Source organism: Pelodiscus sinensis, chromosome 13 (genome assembly GCF_052426305.1).
Source record: "Pelodiscus sinensis isolate ZL-2025 chromosome 13, ASM5242630v1, whole genome shotgun sequence".
NCBI classification, from domain to species: domain Eukaryota; kingdom Metazoa; phylum Chordata; order Testudines; family Trionychidae; genus Pelodiscus; species Pelodiscus sinensis.
Window position 1 is genome coordinate 26,063,712 of NC_143064.1, and position 18,575 is coordinate 26,082,286.

General features: G+C 40.7%; 1 protein-coding gene across 4 annotated transcripts in view; it reads left to right on the plus strand.

Moving 5' to 3' along the window:
* The first annotated feature begins 297 nt into the window (after positions 1-297).
* The window catches only part of C13H8orf48 (chromosome 13 C8orf48 homolog), a 28,161-nt gene continuing 9,883 nt past the window's right edge, over positions 298-18,575 (plus strand). The window contains exons 1-4 of one of the 4 annotated variants that reach the window (XM_089781623.1): positions 298-746; positions 6,265-6,357; positions 7,951-8,213; positions 11,501-11,626. In XM_089781623.1, the coding sequence (XP_089637749.1) occupies positions 8,006-8,213; positions 11,501-11,626 (334 nt within the window). In that variant the 5' untranslated portion in view covers positions 298-746; positions 6,265-6,357; positions 7,951-8,005. The other 3 variants (XM_006136148.5, XM_014580135.4, XM_006136149.5) reach the window with 3 other exon arrangements.

The following is an 18,575-nucleotide window of genomic DNA, read 5'->3' on the forward strand; positions in this document are numbered from 1 at the left end:
AGCCCGGGGCAGCTGCCCTGCTGTATATCCGCCCCTGCTGAGCTGCAGTGGCTAATCTGTGTCTTGTGCAAGCTGCCTTCAGGATCAGGACCCACCCCAGGTGCTAAAAAGTGCTTGATACTAGACAAACCTGTGTACCCCTAATTTTTTCCACCCTTGTGCGGGATAAATTTTGTGATGTGCACCATCAAATAGCAACAAATGCTCCTGGCTGTGGGTACTTTGCTAATTAGTTGGGCAGTGTCTGAATCTCTCCTGGGGTGGCTGCCCAAGCACACAACTTACAGGGAACACTGGCTAAGACGCCATGAAACGCGTAACCCGGCAAAAAAGGCAGCAGAAGGCCAATTCTCTGGGCAATGCAGCCAGGGGGGCGGTATTTATCCCCCCCCCCCCCGGGTTTGAGCGGGGCTACGCGTGGTCTGCAAGCGACAGCGGGTTTCAGGGTTAGTCCCCTCCCCAGCGCGGACACCGGGCTTCTACCGCCCTGGAGCTGAGGGGAGCCCCGGCGAACGGACAGGGCTGAGCTCCACCAACGGGAGGCAGCCGGGGCTCCTCAGGCCGGCAGGCCCGGAGTTGAGCCCCCCCCCAGCATCAGCGGGAGCCGAGCCAGGCGGGACCCGGGGCAGCTCCGTTGCCCGGAACCCGAGCTCGGGCTGTGGGGAGGGGAGGCGCCGCGGCACGCGAGGCGGGGCGAGAGGCCGCGCGGGCTGCCTGGCAACGGGAGCGGCCTGCAGGAGGAGGAGGTGAGGCCGGGCGGGCCCAGCTCGCAGTTTCGCCCCCCCCAACCGGCTGTCCCACTGTGGGGGCGATGAGGGGACAACTAACGCCCCTCCTCTAGGGTGGTCTCCCCGGACTCGGGGGGAGGAAGGTGTCACGCAGACCCTCCCCGCCTTTTGGAGTCTTCCTCTGCTAGTGGAAGGGGGGATATTAGTGCAGGAGCCTTTCCAATAACACTGGGCGCCTCTTAGACACCGTAAGTGCTGGGCTTTTGCCTCTCTCATGGGCTCGAGTCTGGCCGGGCTTAGCACTTGAATGAGAAATGAGCAGGGCAGCACTCCAGCTTGCAGGAAGTTGTGTTGGCAGCTCCTTGTGGTATTGTGCTTCTCTGCCTCCTTTTGGAGTTCCTGCTATGCAAGGCGGTGTGAGCAAGTTGGCTTGTGCACAAGTTGATTAATGCAAAGTATTTATATCCTGCTGATCTCGTTTCAACAGACTGTATGGGGGTAGTTGGCCACAACTATGATTCCTTCCTCACTCCTGCACATTAATGCATCTAGATGTAAACTGGTTGGTTACATGGGCTCTGAAGTTGATCCTGAGCTTGAGAATTTCTGTCTTCAGTCTAGCTGTACTTCAGCGTATTTTCTTAAAACAAAGTGTTTTGGGGTTTTTTTTTTTGAGCTTTTCCCCAGTTCTTAAGGAACATCTATGCTATATAAAGATTCCCATACCAGAGGAATTGGAATACCAATGTGTTTCTGATCAGCTTCCAATTTGGACACTGAATTCTGGCTCCCTGCATTCCCCCTTCAATTTCAATTGAGTACAGTACTTATCAGTTCATGTCCTAAGATGCTGGATAATTTAGCTGTGACTTGCCATATTCCACCCCAAAGTTGGCTACATTTTCAGTCATGGGGAAAGCAATTACTTTAGAGTTTGCTCTGTGATCCCAGAGCATGAAAGTGTCAGTGAATAATACATGTTATCTTTTTCTTCCCTTTTTAGTAGCTGCCTTTTTATTCCCAAAAAGAACTACAGCTGGAATTTAAAATAATCAGAATTATAGATCCTTAAGTATTTCAGTGACAACGTAGTAGCTATTACATACAAATATATGGGTAATGTTTCTGATATTTTTTTTTTCGGATAATGTAGGTATCTAGGAAACACCCCCTTATGACTTGCACCCAACTCTATTTTCACCTATCAGCTGCCAAACTATTTTACAATGCCTAATGTAATTATCTCCCAGCCAATCAGTTCTTCACCCCTCATTGAGACTGGGTACTAAATATTCCTGCAGCATGTAATGACAGATACCCCCTAAATCCGCTATATTCTTGATGGTAACATAGTACACCAACGTAACCAGTGCAAAATGTCCCCATTTTTTACTGCTGTGCTACCAAATTTTCACAAGTCCCAGTCCTTCTGATCCCAAGCAGCTTCCTCTGTTCTTTGTCACCCTCTTTTTTTTTTTTTTGCCCTATTGGAGTGTTGAGGACTTTACACAGTATTCCAGGTGTGATGTCATCAGTGTCACACAAGGAGAAACTATGGTATGGCCTCCATTACTGATTACATAGTACCTCTGCCCTTGTGTAAAAAAACAAAACAAAACAAACCATGAACATTTTAATGCCTAGTGAGTTGCCAGTTTTCCACATCTTTGAACTTTTGCTCTTATTTCTGTGATATAAGCCTGATTAACAAAAATGTGTTTTTTTTAAAAAAAAACAAAAAACCTTTCTTTACTATAAAATTGGTGTATTCTAAAAGTAGATAATTCACTACTGGAGTCCCAAAGAGAAAAGGAGAGCAATTAAAAAAAGTTTACAATGTTAGGAACCATTAGAAAAGAGGTAAAGGAGGGATATGATAGAAGTCTATAAAATGAATCGTGTAGAGAATATAATAAAGGAATGTTCTTTGTCCCTTTGCATGACGTATAGCCCAATGAAATTAAGGAAGTACTTCACACAGTGTATGGTAAGATGTTATGAAGGGCAAAAGTATGTTTAAAAAAAGAATGATACAATTCATAGAGATTATGTTCAGTGGCTATTAACCAAGATGGTCAGAGATGTAACCCCATGCTGTGGGGGTCCCTAAAGCTCTGAGTGCAGGAAGCTGGTACTAGATGATGTGGAGTAGACCTCTCAATAAATTTCCCTGTGCTGCTTATAGTCTCTGAAGCCACTGGCTCTGACAATTCTTGGAAGACAGGATACTGGGCTAGGTGGATCATTGGTCTGACCTGGTATGCCAATTGTTATACTCTTAGGAAGTAGACTGCAATGAGTGATGTAAATTTGATTCCCTTCCTCTAACAAGTTTTGTATTTTCCTGTGCCACTGTACAATTGCTCAAGTAGCTGCTCTGTGCAGACAGGAGAGACCTCTCCCATTGACATAATTAAGCCTGCCCTACCAAGTGGCTATAGCTATGTGGGTAGGAGAACTGCAAGGGAGCATTGTCCACACAGGTACTTTTGTCTGTGTAACATGTGTCACTCAGAGGGATGCTCTTTCACATCTTTGAGTGGCATACATTATGCCAACAAAGTGCTAGTAAAGACATAGCCTAGGTCTATGACTGCACAAGTTAATCTGCTAATGGTAGTTCATCTTTGGAAACATGCTGCTAAGATTGCAAGTGGTCTCGCTGCTGGTGTCAGCAGAAGAGTGTTACTAAAAGATGTCCAGAAGAGAGCTGAGTGGAAAACCATTTTCCTGTTCTGTATAGGAAAGAACTTGAAACCTTTGGAGCTTTTTGTGACACACAAGAGCAAGAAACATCTTTTCCCCCCATTAGTTAATAGCTCACTGGTTAAGGAACTGCTTTCATCTGGCACGGGGAGATCCTGGTTCAAATCCCTGTTCTGCTTGGAGTCAAGTCTCTGCTTCAAATTAGGTAGAACAGAGATTTGAATTAGGGTCACCCACATTCCAGCTGAATACTCCAGTCACTGAGCAATTGACTGTTCTGGGGTTAAATTGCATCCTGGACCTGAAAATCTTTTCCTGATGAGTGTTTCATTGAAGCCGGTCCATTCCTTTGCAAAAAACATTGGTTTCTACAAGTGATTATTTTTCAGTTAAAAACCACCCAAAAATTCCTTATTAGCTCTAGTTCAGAGCACGCGGTTTATTGAAATCCATTTCCAAATGAGAAATATCAATTATAGAATCATACTTTGATAGTTTTACAAAAATTAATTCTTATGCAGGAACTATATATTTTTTCTTTATTTCAAACACTAATATAGGAAGAGAAAATTCTTCCCTGATTTTACTTTGAGAATATGGTAATTCATTTGGAGTGTGTATTACGCTCTACAAAGAGAAAAGATAACCTTTTCCCTCCCCCCCCTCCCCCGGCTTACCTCTAGAATTTTCCTCATGGGCTCATGTTATAGGAACCTTTTTTGCTACTTCTGTAGCTAGCCAAGGAAGTTCCTAAAGAGCATTTCAAACCATATCACCTACATAATTCCTCCCATTCCAGGCCCTCAATAGAGACACTACATAAGACCTGCTGTAGTAGGAGTACATCTGATTTGGCCTGAAGTCTGTTTAGGTGAAATTTTGACTTTCCAGTATATTCCAGTCTTGTGTGAAAGATTGCTGCTAATACTCAGTTAAATTTGTTTGGTAACTTAACACTTTGTATTATAAACACAAGGTGATGTTTGCTACATCTGACATGGTACAGTAGTTCCAATTCAGCCAATCCATCATTGTGCTATATTTCTTCTGTTCCTTCTTTTTCCACCTTGTATGCTTCCTGTGGCTGAAGTCTCATAAATTACATACTATCCTTAACAAAGCCTCACAACATCCATATATGATGTTTCACAGATGGGCAGGCCAAAGACTAGGGCTTCATTTTCAGAGGTACTGATTACTGGAAGGTTCTGTCAAAGTTAAATGTAGTTCACCTTTGAAAATCTGCCTGTAAAGACCTGTAAAGGGTTCCACCCTTCAGGAGAGCGCCCCTTGGTGGCTAAGGGGAATCTTATAGTCTCTACTTGCCTGTCTGTGGGCAAGGTAGCATCCAGCAAGTAGCCAAAGATCAGGCCTTTTCTTTTATCCCTGCCCCCAGGTGCAGTTTGTAAGAGAGTTGGGGCGGGGGGGGGGGGGGAAGTGACCAAGGCCCATCTACTCCTATGTCCCAGCCCAGGGACCCGATAAGCAGCAGTTACCTGCTGAGTTTCAAAATACTTAGTTGCTGTCACATCTGAGCCACTTCCCCAGGATGCTGTCCCATCCAGCCCTTTCTCTAGGGCATGGGTTCCCAAACTGGGGGGCATGAAGAACTTCTGGGGGGGCATGAGGCAACCCAGCCTCACACACCCCTGTCAATCCCACCCCAAGTTTTGCTGCTATTTTTTGGGGGGAAGGGGCATGAGGGTTTCTCAAAAATCAAAAAGGGAACATGATGCTGAAAAGTTTAGGAACCACCGCTCTAGGGCCTTGTTGTTGAGTTCCCCCTGTTCAGGGTTCTGCAGGGTAGCCCTTTGGCTTCTTGGCTAGCCTTCAGCTGCAGGACCTGGCTCCTGCTCAGATATGTCCAGAGTGCTGGTGTTCCTCCGTCTGCCTAGGTCAAGCTCCAGGAAGGAATTGATAGAGCCTGGCTAGCAGCTCCTTTTATATCTGTCTGTTGCAGTCTGATTGGCTGCAGCAGGGGCTGCTACTCTGGTCTTCTCAGAGGACCTCTCTACTGCTCCTGCTGCTAGCCAGGGTGCTGAAAGGCCTCAAACAGGGCTGTCGGGCTTTGTCCACCCCATCACAAGACCATATATTTAAAAGTATGTAGGTGCTTAAATATCCAAGTGGGATTTTCTAAAGCAGCTAAGGGGATTAAACATCTAATGCCCTTTGTGTTCTGGCCTTCTATGCAGACCTATCCACAGATCAATGTTATTACCTTAAATTTAGGAATATTCTTAGAATATTGACTGCAACGCATAATTTGGAAATTAAATCGGTGTGTTGCAAACCTTTGTCATTGGGAGGGTGCAAATTCAGCAAGGTTTGCTAAGACCATTTTAGTTTTATAATTATACCAATGGGGAAAGGACTGAGCTATTGCTTACGTAGAGTCTGATTCGGCAGCCCTTAAGCAGGGAAAATTTCCATTGAGGTCAAAGATGGCAGTTAAATGTGTGTCTAAATGCAAAGTTAAATGAAATGACTTTCTCAGTTGAAGTCAGTGGCAAACTCCTATTGGCTTTAAAGGATCCAGGATTTCACTTTAAGTATGTGCTGCAAACTGAAGCATTCTAATTAGTTGTAAATCACTTTGTTAGTTTTGTATATATGTTTTGCTTTATTATACCAACTTAATTGCATGCAGTGTAAATTTTAAGTGTAGGTCCTGATCCTGTAAATACCAATGCTAACACATAATAAGCACCTGATAGTCCTGGTGTCTGCACAAAAGCAAACTGTCAGAAGAAAACAGCATTTATATGCATAATTGGTCATGAATACATTTTAAAAATTTAATCTTGCTTATTTTATCCTCTTCCACTAGGATAATGACTGTAGATACTCTTTTCTTATTCATGAAAATGCTTTTCTCCAATATATATCTTGGATACTCAGTGGGACAACTCATCCTTAAAATGTAAGCACCTGCATATTTGTAGGATTAGAGCCTTAGTCTTTACAAGAGTTATCTGTTGTGAATTTGTTTTTAAATGTGGCTATTAGTATAAAGACTGTTCTTAGAATAAATCATTTTTAGCATGTCTTCAGAATCTTTAACTTCAGATAAAGAAAAATAATGACTCTCCCTCCAAGGAAAGAGGTAGAAATTTGCTGCTTCTTTTTTTTTTTAACTTGGGCATTGAAGTTTGGAACTGATCTGTTTTACATGAATGAACAAGAAATGCAAATTGGATCTAAAATGGATGGCAATTTTCATTGCTCAAGAAATGTGAGATTAATATTTCATTAAACAACCAAAATTAAAGATGAGGGAAGGAAGAATACCTGTGAGTACTTTATCATATAAAGACATACGAAGGCCTACAAAAAAACCTCTGATCAGGCTGTTTTTAATTCCCTGTTTGCTGTGCTCTAACACAACCTAAATTGAATGGAGCATTTCCATGCTTAGAATGGAGGAAGTGGTGGTTAAGACATAATCCTAATGAAAGAAGATAAAGTAAGCACATTTGATACTTCAGATGTATCAATGACCAATTATATATGTAAGTATTGTTTTCATCCCGCAGTTTGGGTTTTTGGGGGGTTTTTATTGTTTATTTTCTTTTGAGTTTATCAAACAGCTGATGGTTTTTAATGTTTTCTTTCTAATTTTCAAAACATGAAGCTGAGTAGTCTAAGAATGCTTTGCATTTCTGAGGGGCCAGTGGGAGGCATACAAATCCACAGCAACATTATTCAATTTTTTGGATAATTTTTTCATAGTCACATGAAAAAATATTACCCATAATTCAGTGTAAATTCTTAACATTAATTCTTAATACCAGAGTATCTTTTTAAAGTCCTATTTTGAAAGGTAAGCTGTTAATACTTCTGCTATAAAAACCAGTCATCATAAAGGATGATGGGAGATTTTTAAGAGCAGATTAAACAGACCCCTGTCAGGGATAGACAGTAGTACATTACTTTAGAAATAGCTGTCCTATATTGTATGGTTGATAAAATGTGTCTGGCTGTTTTTACTCAGGAAAAATATCCATTGACTTCAGTGTGAATTTTTCGTAAGGAATTTATAATGTGGCCCAAGCCTTGGTATATCTGTGAAAAGTATTTTTTTTAAAAGAAATATAGCCAATTTAACAAATTGTCTGGTTCTGGACATTTTTGGAAATTAAATTATGTTGTGTTAGCTTTGATACCAAAAGTCTTCAGGTGTATAATATAATCTTTTGTAAGCAACTACATGGATAAGCCACATTTAATAATGTTATGGCTGAAGTAATAAAGTGTACTTATGTGCAGTAGCAGGTTAAAGGGTAATGTACATCTGCAATTATGTTAAACTAAAATCACTTACATTTTGATATATTATAAATTAATGAAATAATTATTTCAGATTAATACTTTGGGATTGACCAGTAACAACTATTTGTAAATGGACTGAGTAAATTGCACTGCTGATTTACGGACCAGTAATCCAATTGAATCTTTCTAAGAGCTATGTGTTATCACATCTGTTATTGATTTTTCTTTTTATTATTATTTTTAGTATTCTTCTTTGGTGACCAGCTGGGTTGAATATTCAGTGCTTTGAAGAGGAGTAGATGGAATCAGGCCAGAGTTGCAGCACTACCATTTCAGGCTATTCTGAGGATACGTTTGAGTCCTTCAGTGAGGAGGAGAAGGAGGAAGCCTGCAGTCAATATGAGAGTGAACTGTTTGATTCTTATTGTTCCACAGAGCAGTCTGAGCAGCTTCCTGTGTCAGATATATCTGAAAGTGTGTGGCAGTCAGCAAGCCAGGATGATGAAGGTATGCAAGATTTCTGTGCATTTCAGTCAGTCCTCCACCCAATTTTAAAATTACACAGAAGAGCTCAGATCAGCAAAAATAAAATAAAAAAATAAAAATTACATCAGATTTTCTTGCTGTGCACAGCAACAGAAACCTCATAACATTGGCTTCCTCAGCCAGATCTGTAACTTTGTTGAATCAACGTGTAATGGAGAGTATATGAGGAGGTATAATAAACCAAATTGGTTGTTTAAGTATGGAAAATAGTTTCCCAATGGAATAGTGGAAGTTCCATCACTAGGGACATTTAAAAGTAGATTGGAGAAAGACCTGAAAATACATTGTTTTCATGGTGTTTTAACCACATTGGTCCTAGGATATAAGAGAAATGGGGTAGTTGAGATAATATCTTTTATTTCTGTTGGTGGAAGAGAGAAGGTTTTGAATTATACAGAACTTTTCTTCAGGTCTAACCTGGAGAAGAGCTATGTGTAGCTTAAAAGCTTATCTCTTCCACCATGTGATATTAGTCCAATAAAATACATTACTTCATCCATTGTATCAGTCTAAAAATATATTGCAATATTAACAAACCTGCAGCAAGTAATGGTAAAAGTGAAGGAGGGAAGGAGAATAAAACAAATACCCTAATAGGGTATTTGACATTTTGGTAGTATTCCCTCCCTCCTGCAGTCTCCATTTAGTCTGTGAGAAACAGTAGCCACTTCAAGCCATTGATCAGCTGCTATTTTTAAATCTGTAACTTTCCTTTAGTGTAAAGAGCTTGTCGACTCTACGATAAAATATTTATTTTTAAAATGTGTTAGCTAAAGTGGTTTAACTAACATGTTTTAAAACCTAATATAGACAGAGTAAGATGCGTTTTAACTTGTGGTAGTTCCTTGTGTCATAACCTAATCTCCTACCTCAGCTGGCTAACATATGTTAAAATATTAACCCTGTTTGAACTTGAATTTTAAAATGTTAGTTTAAAACATTCGCTGACATACACCTTTTATCTTAGTGCTCCTTAAGGTGCATCATACTGCAGTAAAAGATTGAAGGCACAGTCATGGCCGGCTTGGATCAGCTGAGTAAGGCTTGAGGACTCTGCAACGCTAAAAACTGCAGTGAATACATTCAAGCTGGGGCTTGTGAAACCCTGTAGAAAGGGTGTATCTATGAGCCCAGACTGCAGCCTGACCCTGAACATCCAGACTACAATTTTAGCCTGGTAAACTTGAATCCATTGATCAGGCTCTGAGACTTGGTGCTGTTGGCTTTTTTTTTTTTTTTTTTAAATGTAGATGTTCCCATAAAGTATTTCCTTCCCTTCCTGACCCACCAATACATTTGTCCTTTCTCTCTGCAAAAGCAACTAGCACTTGTTTACGGGTAAAAGCAACGAGGAGTCCTGTGGCACCTTATAGACTAACTGAAGTGTAGGAGCATAAGCTTTCGTGGGCAAAGACCCACTTCGTCAGATGCATCTGACGAAGTGGGTCTTTGCCCACGAAAGCTTATGCTCCTACACTTCAGTTAGTCTATAAGGTGCCACAGGACTCCTCGTCGCTTTTGCAGATTCAGACTAACACGGCTACCCCTCTGATACTTTACGGGTAAGGCTCCATCATAACAATTATTTAGGCATACAACCTCTTTAGTATAGGCCAATTTCTGCCTTAGGAGTCATGTGTCTTACATGAAAACCATGTGTACCCAAGAGAATAATTTAGTTTCATAGATAAATGTGTCAAATATCTATCTGCGTAATGTTAGCTTCTTGTAACTTGAACATTGTAATACACTATTCTTTCCCCTTCCTCCCCACCCATTCCCTATTTATTTTTGAATCTGGACTTTTAATACTCCGTTCATCTGATGAAGTGGGTTGTACTCATGAAAGCCCATGGTCCCATCTACATGTTTTGTCAGGCTTTAATGTGCTGCAAGATTATTTCTTGGTTTTTAATTTTTTCCAGTCAAAGACTAACTTGGCTACCTGTCTGAAGTGTAATGATAATGTTTGTCTTGGTGACTTGTTCATGACACATGTAAATGTCTTCTTATGGCCTTAATGTCATCTGATTGGGGTCAGCTTTTCTAGTTCTTCCAGCTGGGAAACACCCTAGTTCATATGAGGCATATTAAGGACTCATTTCTTTGATTTCTTTGGCAGTTTTACAGCCAGCTGCCAGCCTGACACCATCTCTCCTCCTCCTTCCAACTAGCGTTGGACCAGATATTACTGACTTTAAGTGAATTGTCTAATGTACTAAATTTAGTAACTTGTTTCTGGATCTCTATTTTCATAGCGGATACATTTTAATTAGCCATTCCTTTTTCTGCAGAAGGCTTTATTTTAAGTGCTCTTTTTACAGCCAGAACACAAGTAAAATATGGAAGAAACTGACTAGTTAAAGGAATATATGTGAAGAGTGAGGCAGCCTTTTAATGTAAATAATATTTGTTAGAGGGGGAAAATATGCACAATTTGACAGTTATCAGCTGTGCTGAATACCAGTTTTAGAGCTGGTCTATTCTTAAAGCACTGCATCAGCACAGCTGTGCCATTGTAGCACTTTATTGAAAACACTCTACACTGACTGGCGAGAGCTCTCCCATTGGCACAGTTAATCCACCTTCCCAAGAAGCAATAGTTGTGTTGATGGGAGCTCTTTTGCCGATATAGTGCCATCTATACCAGGGGTTAGATGAGTATAACGTCATCTAGGGGTGTTATTTTTTCACACTCTAAGTGATGTAGTAATAAGTCTGTAGGGTAATACACTAGTAATAAGTGTAGACTAGACCTAAGAGCAAGGTTATTTAGTGTTTTTTTCCTTGTAGTGGAATGAGGACCTAATGAGTCAAATTCTCAAGTGGAGTATCTCTGAAGTCATCATCAAATTCCTTTTGAAAACAATGGCATTTAAGGGGACTCAGTAACTTGCGGAAGCTGCTCAGCATTCTGCAGGTTTGTCCCTATGTGTCAGTCTTTGGAAGCTTCTCTTCATGTACCCAACACCATATTTTTCTGTTGTGTTTAGAGAACAATCTAAGATGTCCTTTTTTTTCTGTAATAGTAATTGGGTAATTTCTGAAGCTGAAAATCCACTGATTTTCTTCATTTGCTCCTGTGGGTTTGAGGTTTTTTTTCTTACATCTAGGTAATGTTCCGTTTTCACAGAGTTAAATTCAGTAACATCCAGGTAGAGGATTCTTTGACTTCATTGGTTTTATTTTGTCTCGCTTCTGTTCTGTTCTTTTAGCAATGCATTTTCTAAGCTAACATATTTTTGTAGGTGATCAGTCTGAGTTGTCAAACTCTGCAACTATAATAAAACAGTTGACTGGAAAATGGATCAGCCTTCTCAAAAATAAAGAAGATAACATTAAGCAAGGCAAATCTATCATCAAAATACAGAAAGGTGAATTCAAAATCTATATGAAAATAATTGTTTTTTAAATCAGAATTTTTGTTAGCATGCATGTTTTCAAGTTTTTCCAAAAAAATGAAAAAAATCAGTTTTATTTTATTTCTCCTTTAAGTTTGTTTTAGACACACCCTTTTTTATTTCTGCAGCTTGCATAACTTGTCTGTGAAATAGTGATATCAGAAACCCCACAGGTACATTAGTCATCAGAGCTTCTTAAAGTTTTTAAATTTAGATTTGACAACATTTCAATTTTGATTTAAAAAACCCTCCAAAATTGTGATGCATTTTTAACCAGCAATAAAGCTGGTTGGAATTTTTTTTTTCAAACATTTTGTTTCAATTACATTTGTGTTAATGAAATGTAATTTCAAATGGCCCTGTTGGTTAACATTAGCTACTGCTAGTCTGTGATGTTTTTGTTCTTTTACTGCACTACAGGAGGCACCAGTATTTCTTCTTTATGATGTATAACATAACAGCTTTAACCAAGTACATAGAGTTCATCAAGATTCTCCCCACAGGGGAAAAGCGTGGATGCAATGGCACCACCTGGCACACCTTGCAGAAGCGATGTCCATGATGGAAGACTATCTGACGACTGAAGGGCCTGGACAGCAGAACCCCTAAACTGGGGAACTCAAGGGTGCCCATGTTGGGCTGCTAATTGAGGGCAGCATAAGCCTAAAATCGGGAGACTCCAGAACAAATCTAGGCCACTGCTAACCATGCTAGTTCATAGCATGAGCCAAACCACATGACCACTCTCCTGTGAGGAAGAGGCCCTGCTGGGCGGACTTGGGATACTGAGACCTGTCCTGAGCATGGGAATATCCAAAAGCCAAGGCTATGATTGTGATCAAGAGGGGCACTTTCTGTGTAATTGCTTTATGGACTGTAGCCAGGAGCTGGGGTAGGTGGCGGGCCACTGGGTCCAGAAAAGGAGTCCAGCCAAACTCCAAATCCCCAAATGGGTGAACAGCATCCTGATCATGGCCCCTGTCAATTCAGGATGCAATCAGATGCAAGTCTGGGCTATCCTGGTGAAGTCCCCAAATTCAGTTGGGGCTCCTGTCCACCTGCAGTGCATTCATGCAATTGTATAACCTTGCCCAAATGCCAGAGTGTGCCTTGAGGCAGGGTGTCACAATGAAGTATACTGGGTTTACATAGCCCCAGCACTGGTTTATCCAGCCATCCTGGCACACGACTGTCATGGTTCAGAGAAATCTTGCATGAATGGGAAGACCAAACCTCTCGGCCATTGAAGAGGGGGCTCCTGGGCCAAGAGGGACCTAAAGACGAAGATAAAGATCCCCCAACTGGCCAGAAACACCAGCATGCAGTCCCACCAGCACAAAGCTCCACCACAAAACTAAGACATTCAATAACGCTGGACAGGAATGTTTGGCAGTTGATGGGGACTTCTTAAAGGAGCAGAGGAAGACCTTACCTTGAGGCAGGTCTTGGAAGAAGTCATAGAAGAGGAGGCATACATCAATGGCTACCCCAGGGGAGTGAGGTACATAAAAGACCACCTTTACTGGCTGATCAAGGCTCCCCAAATTTAAGTGGAACTCTGATAATTGCTGGTTCTCTAGAGATTCCAACTAGGCCTGTTATGACTTGCCCACTCTCTGCTCAGGTCTGGGCACATGAGGTTAGAAAAGACCTTGCAATGGGTGGCCATGATGTGGCTTGGTTTGGAAACCAAACCTGAGGTTACTCAATTAGGGCAAACTGTGAAGAATGGGGCAAGCAATCCCACAAATGGGTGCATTTACCAAGCCAGCAACAAAACAATGTATACCGTACCTTATTTGTTACACAGACACCAAAGCATAGTTCCCTTTAAACAACCCAACTTTGGGCTTTCACCCAGACAGCCAAGTCAATGTAAGGAGGATTATTGAAAATCTTGTTCAACATATAAAAAAGTTCTACCAATCTTAAAGAAACATATATGTTACATAAGAGGTTTATGAATATCTCAGACCTTACCCAAATAGATATTTACAGCCAATTCTTATAAATTAAACTAAATTTATTTTTTTTTAAAAGTATGGGTTTAAAGATCATTATACATACAGACACGAATAGAGTCCTTAGGTTAGTTTTGTAATAGAGATGGTGACCTTTAGAACTGCAGAGTCCTCTTTGGAATCAATTAATTGCCCAAACATTCAATATCAGGGCCGTCCACATGGATGTGGAAACCTCAGTCTTATGACTCAAATTTCCCTTGGATGAAGATGAAGCAGATCAGAGTTGAAAGAATCAGATTCCAAAAGCCCTTTATACATTTTCTAGGCATCTTCATGAGTCATGCAGTCCTTGGGTGAGCAATAGGCTTTTGAAGTAGCCTTCTGTTTACTAAGCATCACAGGTAAGTAATTAGCTATGTGGATTAATATAAGGCAATTGCCTATCTCTGCTATTTGCAGGTGATTTGCTATATACCTCAAAAAGAAATCAAGATAGTTAATATCTGTTTTTTAATCTCTGAATTAACAGAATACAATGATAGACAGGAAATGTTTTATTATATTCTAACAATATATATGCATACACACAAAACCACAAGCATTATCTATCAATATGTCTCTAAAGTTTCAGAGGGGTAGCCATGTTAGTCTGCAACTGAATAAACTTAAAAACAACTCCATTCATCTCAAGAAGTGGGTTGTGCCTACGAAAGCTCATAATACCATCTACATTTTTTGTTAGTCTCTGAGGTGCTGCAGGACTATTTGGTTTTTTTTAAAAAAGATTTTTCTATTATAGATCAACACAGCTACCCCTTGAAACTTTTGAACATGCACGGCATTGCATTCAGCCATATGGAGTGGAAATCCAACTATACAAGGAAACTCGCACAGATCCAAACAGACATCATCTTCCTCTCCAAGTGCAAACAGATGAACATCATACCTAATGGACTGAAGGTGAAAAACCCACTACAATCTACATATCCCACAAACTACAGCAAAAGATCATGCCACACACTCTCAAAGAAACTGAGGAACCACGTAATCAGCATATTATACAACAAACAAAAGAAAACCATGGAGGAGCTCTCAACACTAGAGGCTCCCATTTAAAAAACAAAAAAACCCCAAGCTTCCACACACACTTCCTCTTGGCTGGACTTTACTAAAACCCAACAAGCCATCTACAGTGCTCACTTCACCTCCCTCAGAAGAAAAAGGACAATAAACTATCCAAACTCCTACATGCCTAAGGATATTTCAATTCTAGTACTCTCAACTCTAAGCTGTGCAGTAGCATGGCCCTGTAGCTGCTTAATGAGCCCCATCCAGCCAGGGGCTCAGGGCTGCTTGACTGGGGGAACTGGTATAGACTTGCTGGGGCCCTTGGAGAAGAGGTGGTCAGAATTCCATTACATACTTGTGGAATAAATGACCTATCCCGAGGCACTACTGTGATGTTTTCCCCTTAGGATTAGGGACTGGCAGGTTTAATCCTTTGGATCCATAATTATGTTTATTGCCAGTGCAGTGAAGGAAAGAAGTGAAGGAAGGTGGGTCAAGGAGAAACAAAGAGTTTCATATGCTGTATTCTACAAATGTCTATTCCTCTTGGAGTTAATACATGCTATAATCCGTAGTCAGCTGAGCTTCTTATTGTTTACATGGATACTATCTTGATTACCTCTTAATTGTTTGTATACATAGTTGAAGATGAGGTCATCTAGTACTAGACTGGTATATAATTTTCTGACAGTTTCTGGCCAGAGGGAGCTGCAAAGCTGGTGGGCAGAATAACACAAAGAGCTTCCCCAATCACCCCTGCGCATAGGCACCACATGGACATGCCAGTTAGCGAGCTTCTGTTCTAATGGCTCTATGCACAAATTACAAGTATAGCCTTACCTATAGTGTTAGGGTCTGATGGAATTCTCATGCCTTGATCATTAGTAGAGGAATGGTTCCTGCTGGTGTCTCCCATAGGGAGCTCAATTTTCCCATTCTGGGCATCCCCCTTTTTATAATGTGATTCTATCTATACCTACATTTGGCACATGTCCATGAAAGCTTCAGCCCTCTTTTCTCTTATTAGTCTGTGTCCCGTGGAAACTTAAGGGACCCCAATTTTCTATAGGTTGCGTAAGTTCCCTTTATTCTTACTAGCATTGATGCACCACCTGTATCCTGTGGTTAAGACACGTCAGACACAGATTTGTCTTTACAGCATTTTTATGATCTAATAGGGAGCTGCACCCTGTCCCTGCTATGCTTGCCACCTCCCCTTTATCTGGCCACTTTCACAGCCAGAGAGCCTGTTAATCTTGCACTGATTATATAGAAAAGTGAACAAATGAAGCTGTGTAGAAAAAACTGTTAATTGTCTATTGCTCACACACATGCTACAGACAGATCTCAGTTTCACAGTTGGTTCTGGTTGAAGTGCAAGTAAGCAAGACACTGAGACTACACTTTCAAGTAGGCTGATGACGTCATTCTGTCACGCGCAGGAAAAACTCTTTTTATATATAGAAAGAGAATATTAATTTTCTGGATAGTTTTGTACAATATTTCTGCCTGGTATTTTTTTCCCCATAATTGTAGGCCAGCAGTTCTCAAACTTTGTGTTGGGGCTACAAAGTAGAATGTGACTCCTTTAAATGGGGTTTCCGGGGTAGCTTTGACTTGTGGGCCCTGGGACTGGGAGCCTGAGCCCCGTGTCCAAAATCAAAGCCAAAATCTGAGAACTTCAGCCCTGGGTGTCAGGACTCAGGTTGCAAGGCCTCTGCTGAAGCCCTTGAATTTCAGAGTGAACTAGTCATATAAAGATATTCGTGTGCTGATGCCTAGCACAAATAAACAGTCTTGTAGGAGGGGATTCAGGAGGAAATTTTGGGGGCTGGAAACCTCCCCTCCCTCATACAAGCTGTGGTGCAGCAGCAGACTGCACTGGAGAAGGAAGTGTTTGGATCACACACAGACATAGTCAAAATCCAATGGCTGTTGTCCTTTTCCCAAAACCTCCAGCAGTGTGGATTACAAGTTTGCAACATGCAGGGGGTGTGGAATTCCAGCATGAGCCTCCAGCATGCTGCTCCTTTGCATTGGTAAGGACAGGGTAAATGCTCAAGGATCTGTGCCATATATTATTATTTATTTTTATTTATTTATTTTAGTTAATTATACAGGGGAGCAGGATGCTTGAGGCTCATGTAGGAAATCCAAGGTATTTTGCTATTGTGTGATCACCGTGACAGGGCTAACGTCATATCAATGTGCTTTTCACAAATAATTTTCTTTTACCCGTCATACAGGTTCTCTTTTTAAAATACCAGAAATAAGTAGGTCAAAATACCAACAAAATGCTTGCCATGGTCCTAGTATTAAATCCAAGTCTGATTTGAACAATGTAAAGTTCAAAATAAATCAAACAGTAGACAACTGATCATTTCCTTTTATATTATTTTCACTTATATAGCATTCACACTGTTTTCTCTCTAAATGCACTTCCATGTGGAAAACAAAAACCATGTAGGTCAGTGAGCTATAAACCACAAAGCAAGCTTTAAAATAGAAATAGTGACTTGCTTATCTACATGATGTGTGTTCAATGCTACTATAATGCGAGCGGCTGGGTGATTTAGTTTGTTGTGCTTGAATTCCCTCATGTTCAATGTTTTATGATCTTACGAAGTATGTAAAATACAGTTCTAATTTGATGCCCTCCTTTAAGTCCCTGGAAATAAGGGCTTGGGAATGACCCAACATGCAGGGTTCTGGGAAACCAAGCATCAGCTAAGTGTGTTTCTGGAACAGTAATCAGCACTATCAGAGATTGTCTGTAGAGAAATACACAGTGACATTTACGTCTGTCACCACAAATGGAGAATGAGTATTCAAGCATGTCTAGCCCAAAAAGGGAAAGGAGAGAAAAGACAGAGAAAAAAACTGTATTAAAACAAAACACTCTCTGCATGCTCTATCTTAGCATGTGAAAGAAAGACAAATACTGTACATATATGCAGGAGTCTGGAAGGACTAGAGATTAACAGGGTACAAGGGTATAGAAGACTAGCTTTACAAATTTACAGTGTGTAGAAACTTAACTCATTCCTTTTTATTTGCTGCCTCATGTTTCAGTAAAATCTGAGTCCAAGATTCTCCAGCTGTTAGTTTTTTTAAAAAAATAGTCTGACATTGCAGGAAACAGGAGCAAAGCAGGAATGGAGAGTCCATGAGACAAGTAAGCAGGAGGCACCCATAATCACAGCCAGCCAAAGATTCCTCGTGTGTAGACAACTTCCTGTTTTTATTTCTTGGTTTTTATAGTATTCTTTAGCCAATCAGAGGGTTGGATGTTTCCCCCATTTGGGAGGTTTGGAGTGGAGCCCTCTGTGAGCTAATCCTTCTCTGGGCCCTTTCATAGTTCTCAGTTAAGCTGCTGGGTTGCAAACTGTCAATGGTGGCCTGAGTGCTGCATGTGGGCTTTGGTTTGAGATCTCCCACAGTATGTTGTAGATCTGTATCTCTGTGAAATAAATATAACCCAGGCAGTGATTTTTGCAATGGTAGCTTCTTTTTTGCTTTATTCATTCTGAGTGCAGTACACGTGTACATGTGCACCGTTGATTAGTATAATTAAAACTCAGTGCCTCTTCAAAGGATCAGTCCAACTATGTAACATGGCCTATGTACTGCATTTGCGGGGAAAGGACTTGATGGCTGCAATTATTGTTTCCAATCAAACCTCTATGATCTTGCCTAAGAAAAAGGCAATTTAGTTGTATTACTTTTAATTGTGGCTCATTCTTATTCATATAAGTGGGATACAAGGTAATACCATGTCTTGCTTTGTCATTAGTGGAATTGATTCACCAAGTCTAAAGGAGGAATAAATTACCTTGCTACAATTGATTCTGAACTGTGGCTTTTACAATTCATTCACTTTCTTTATGGTC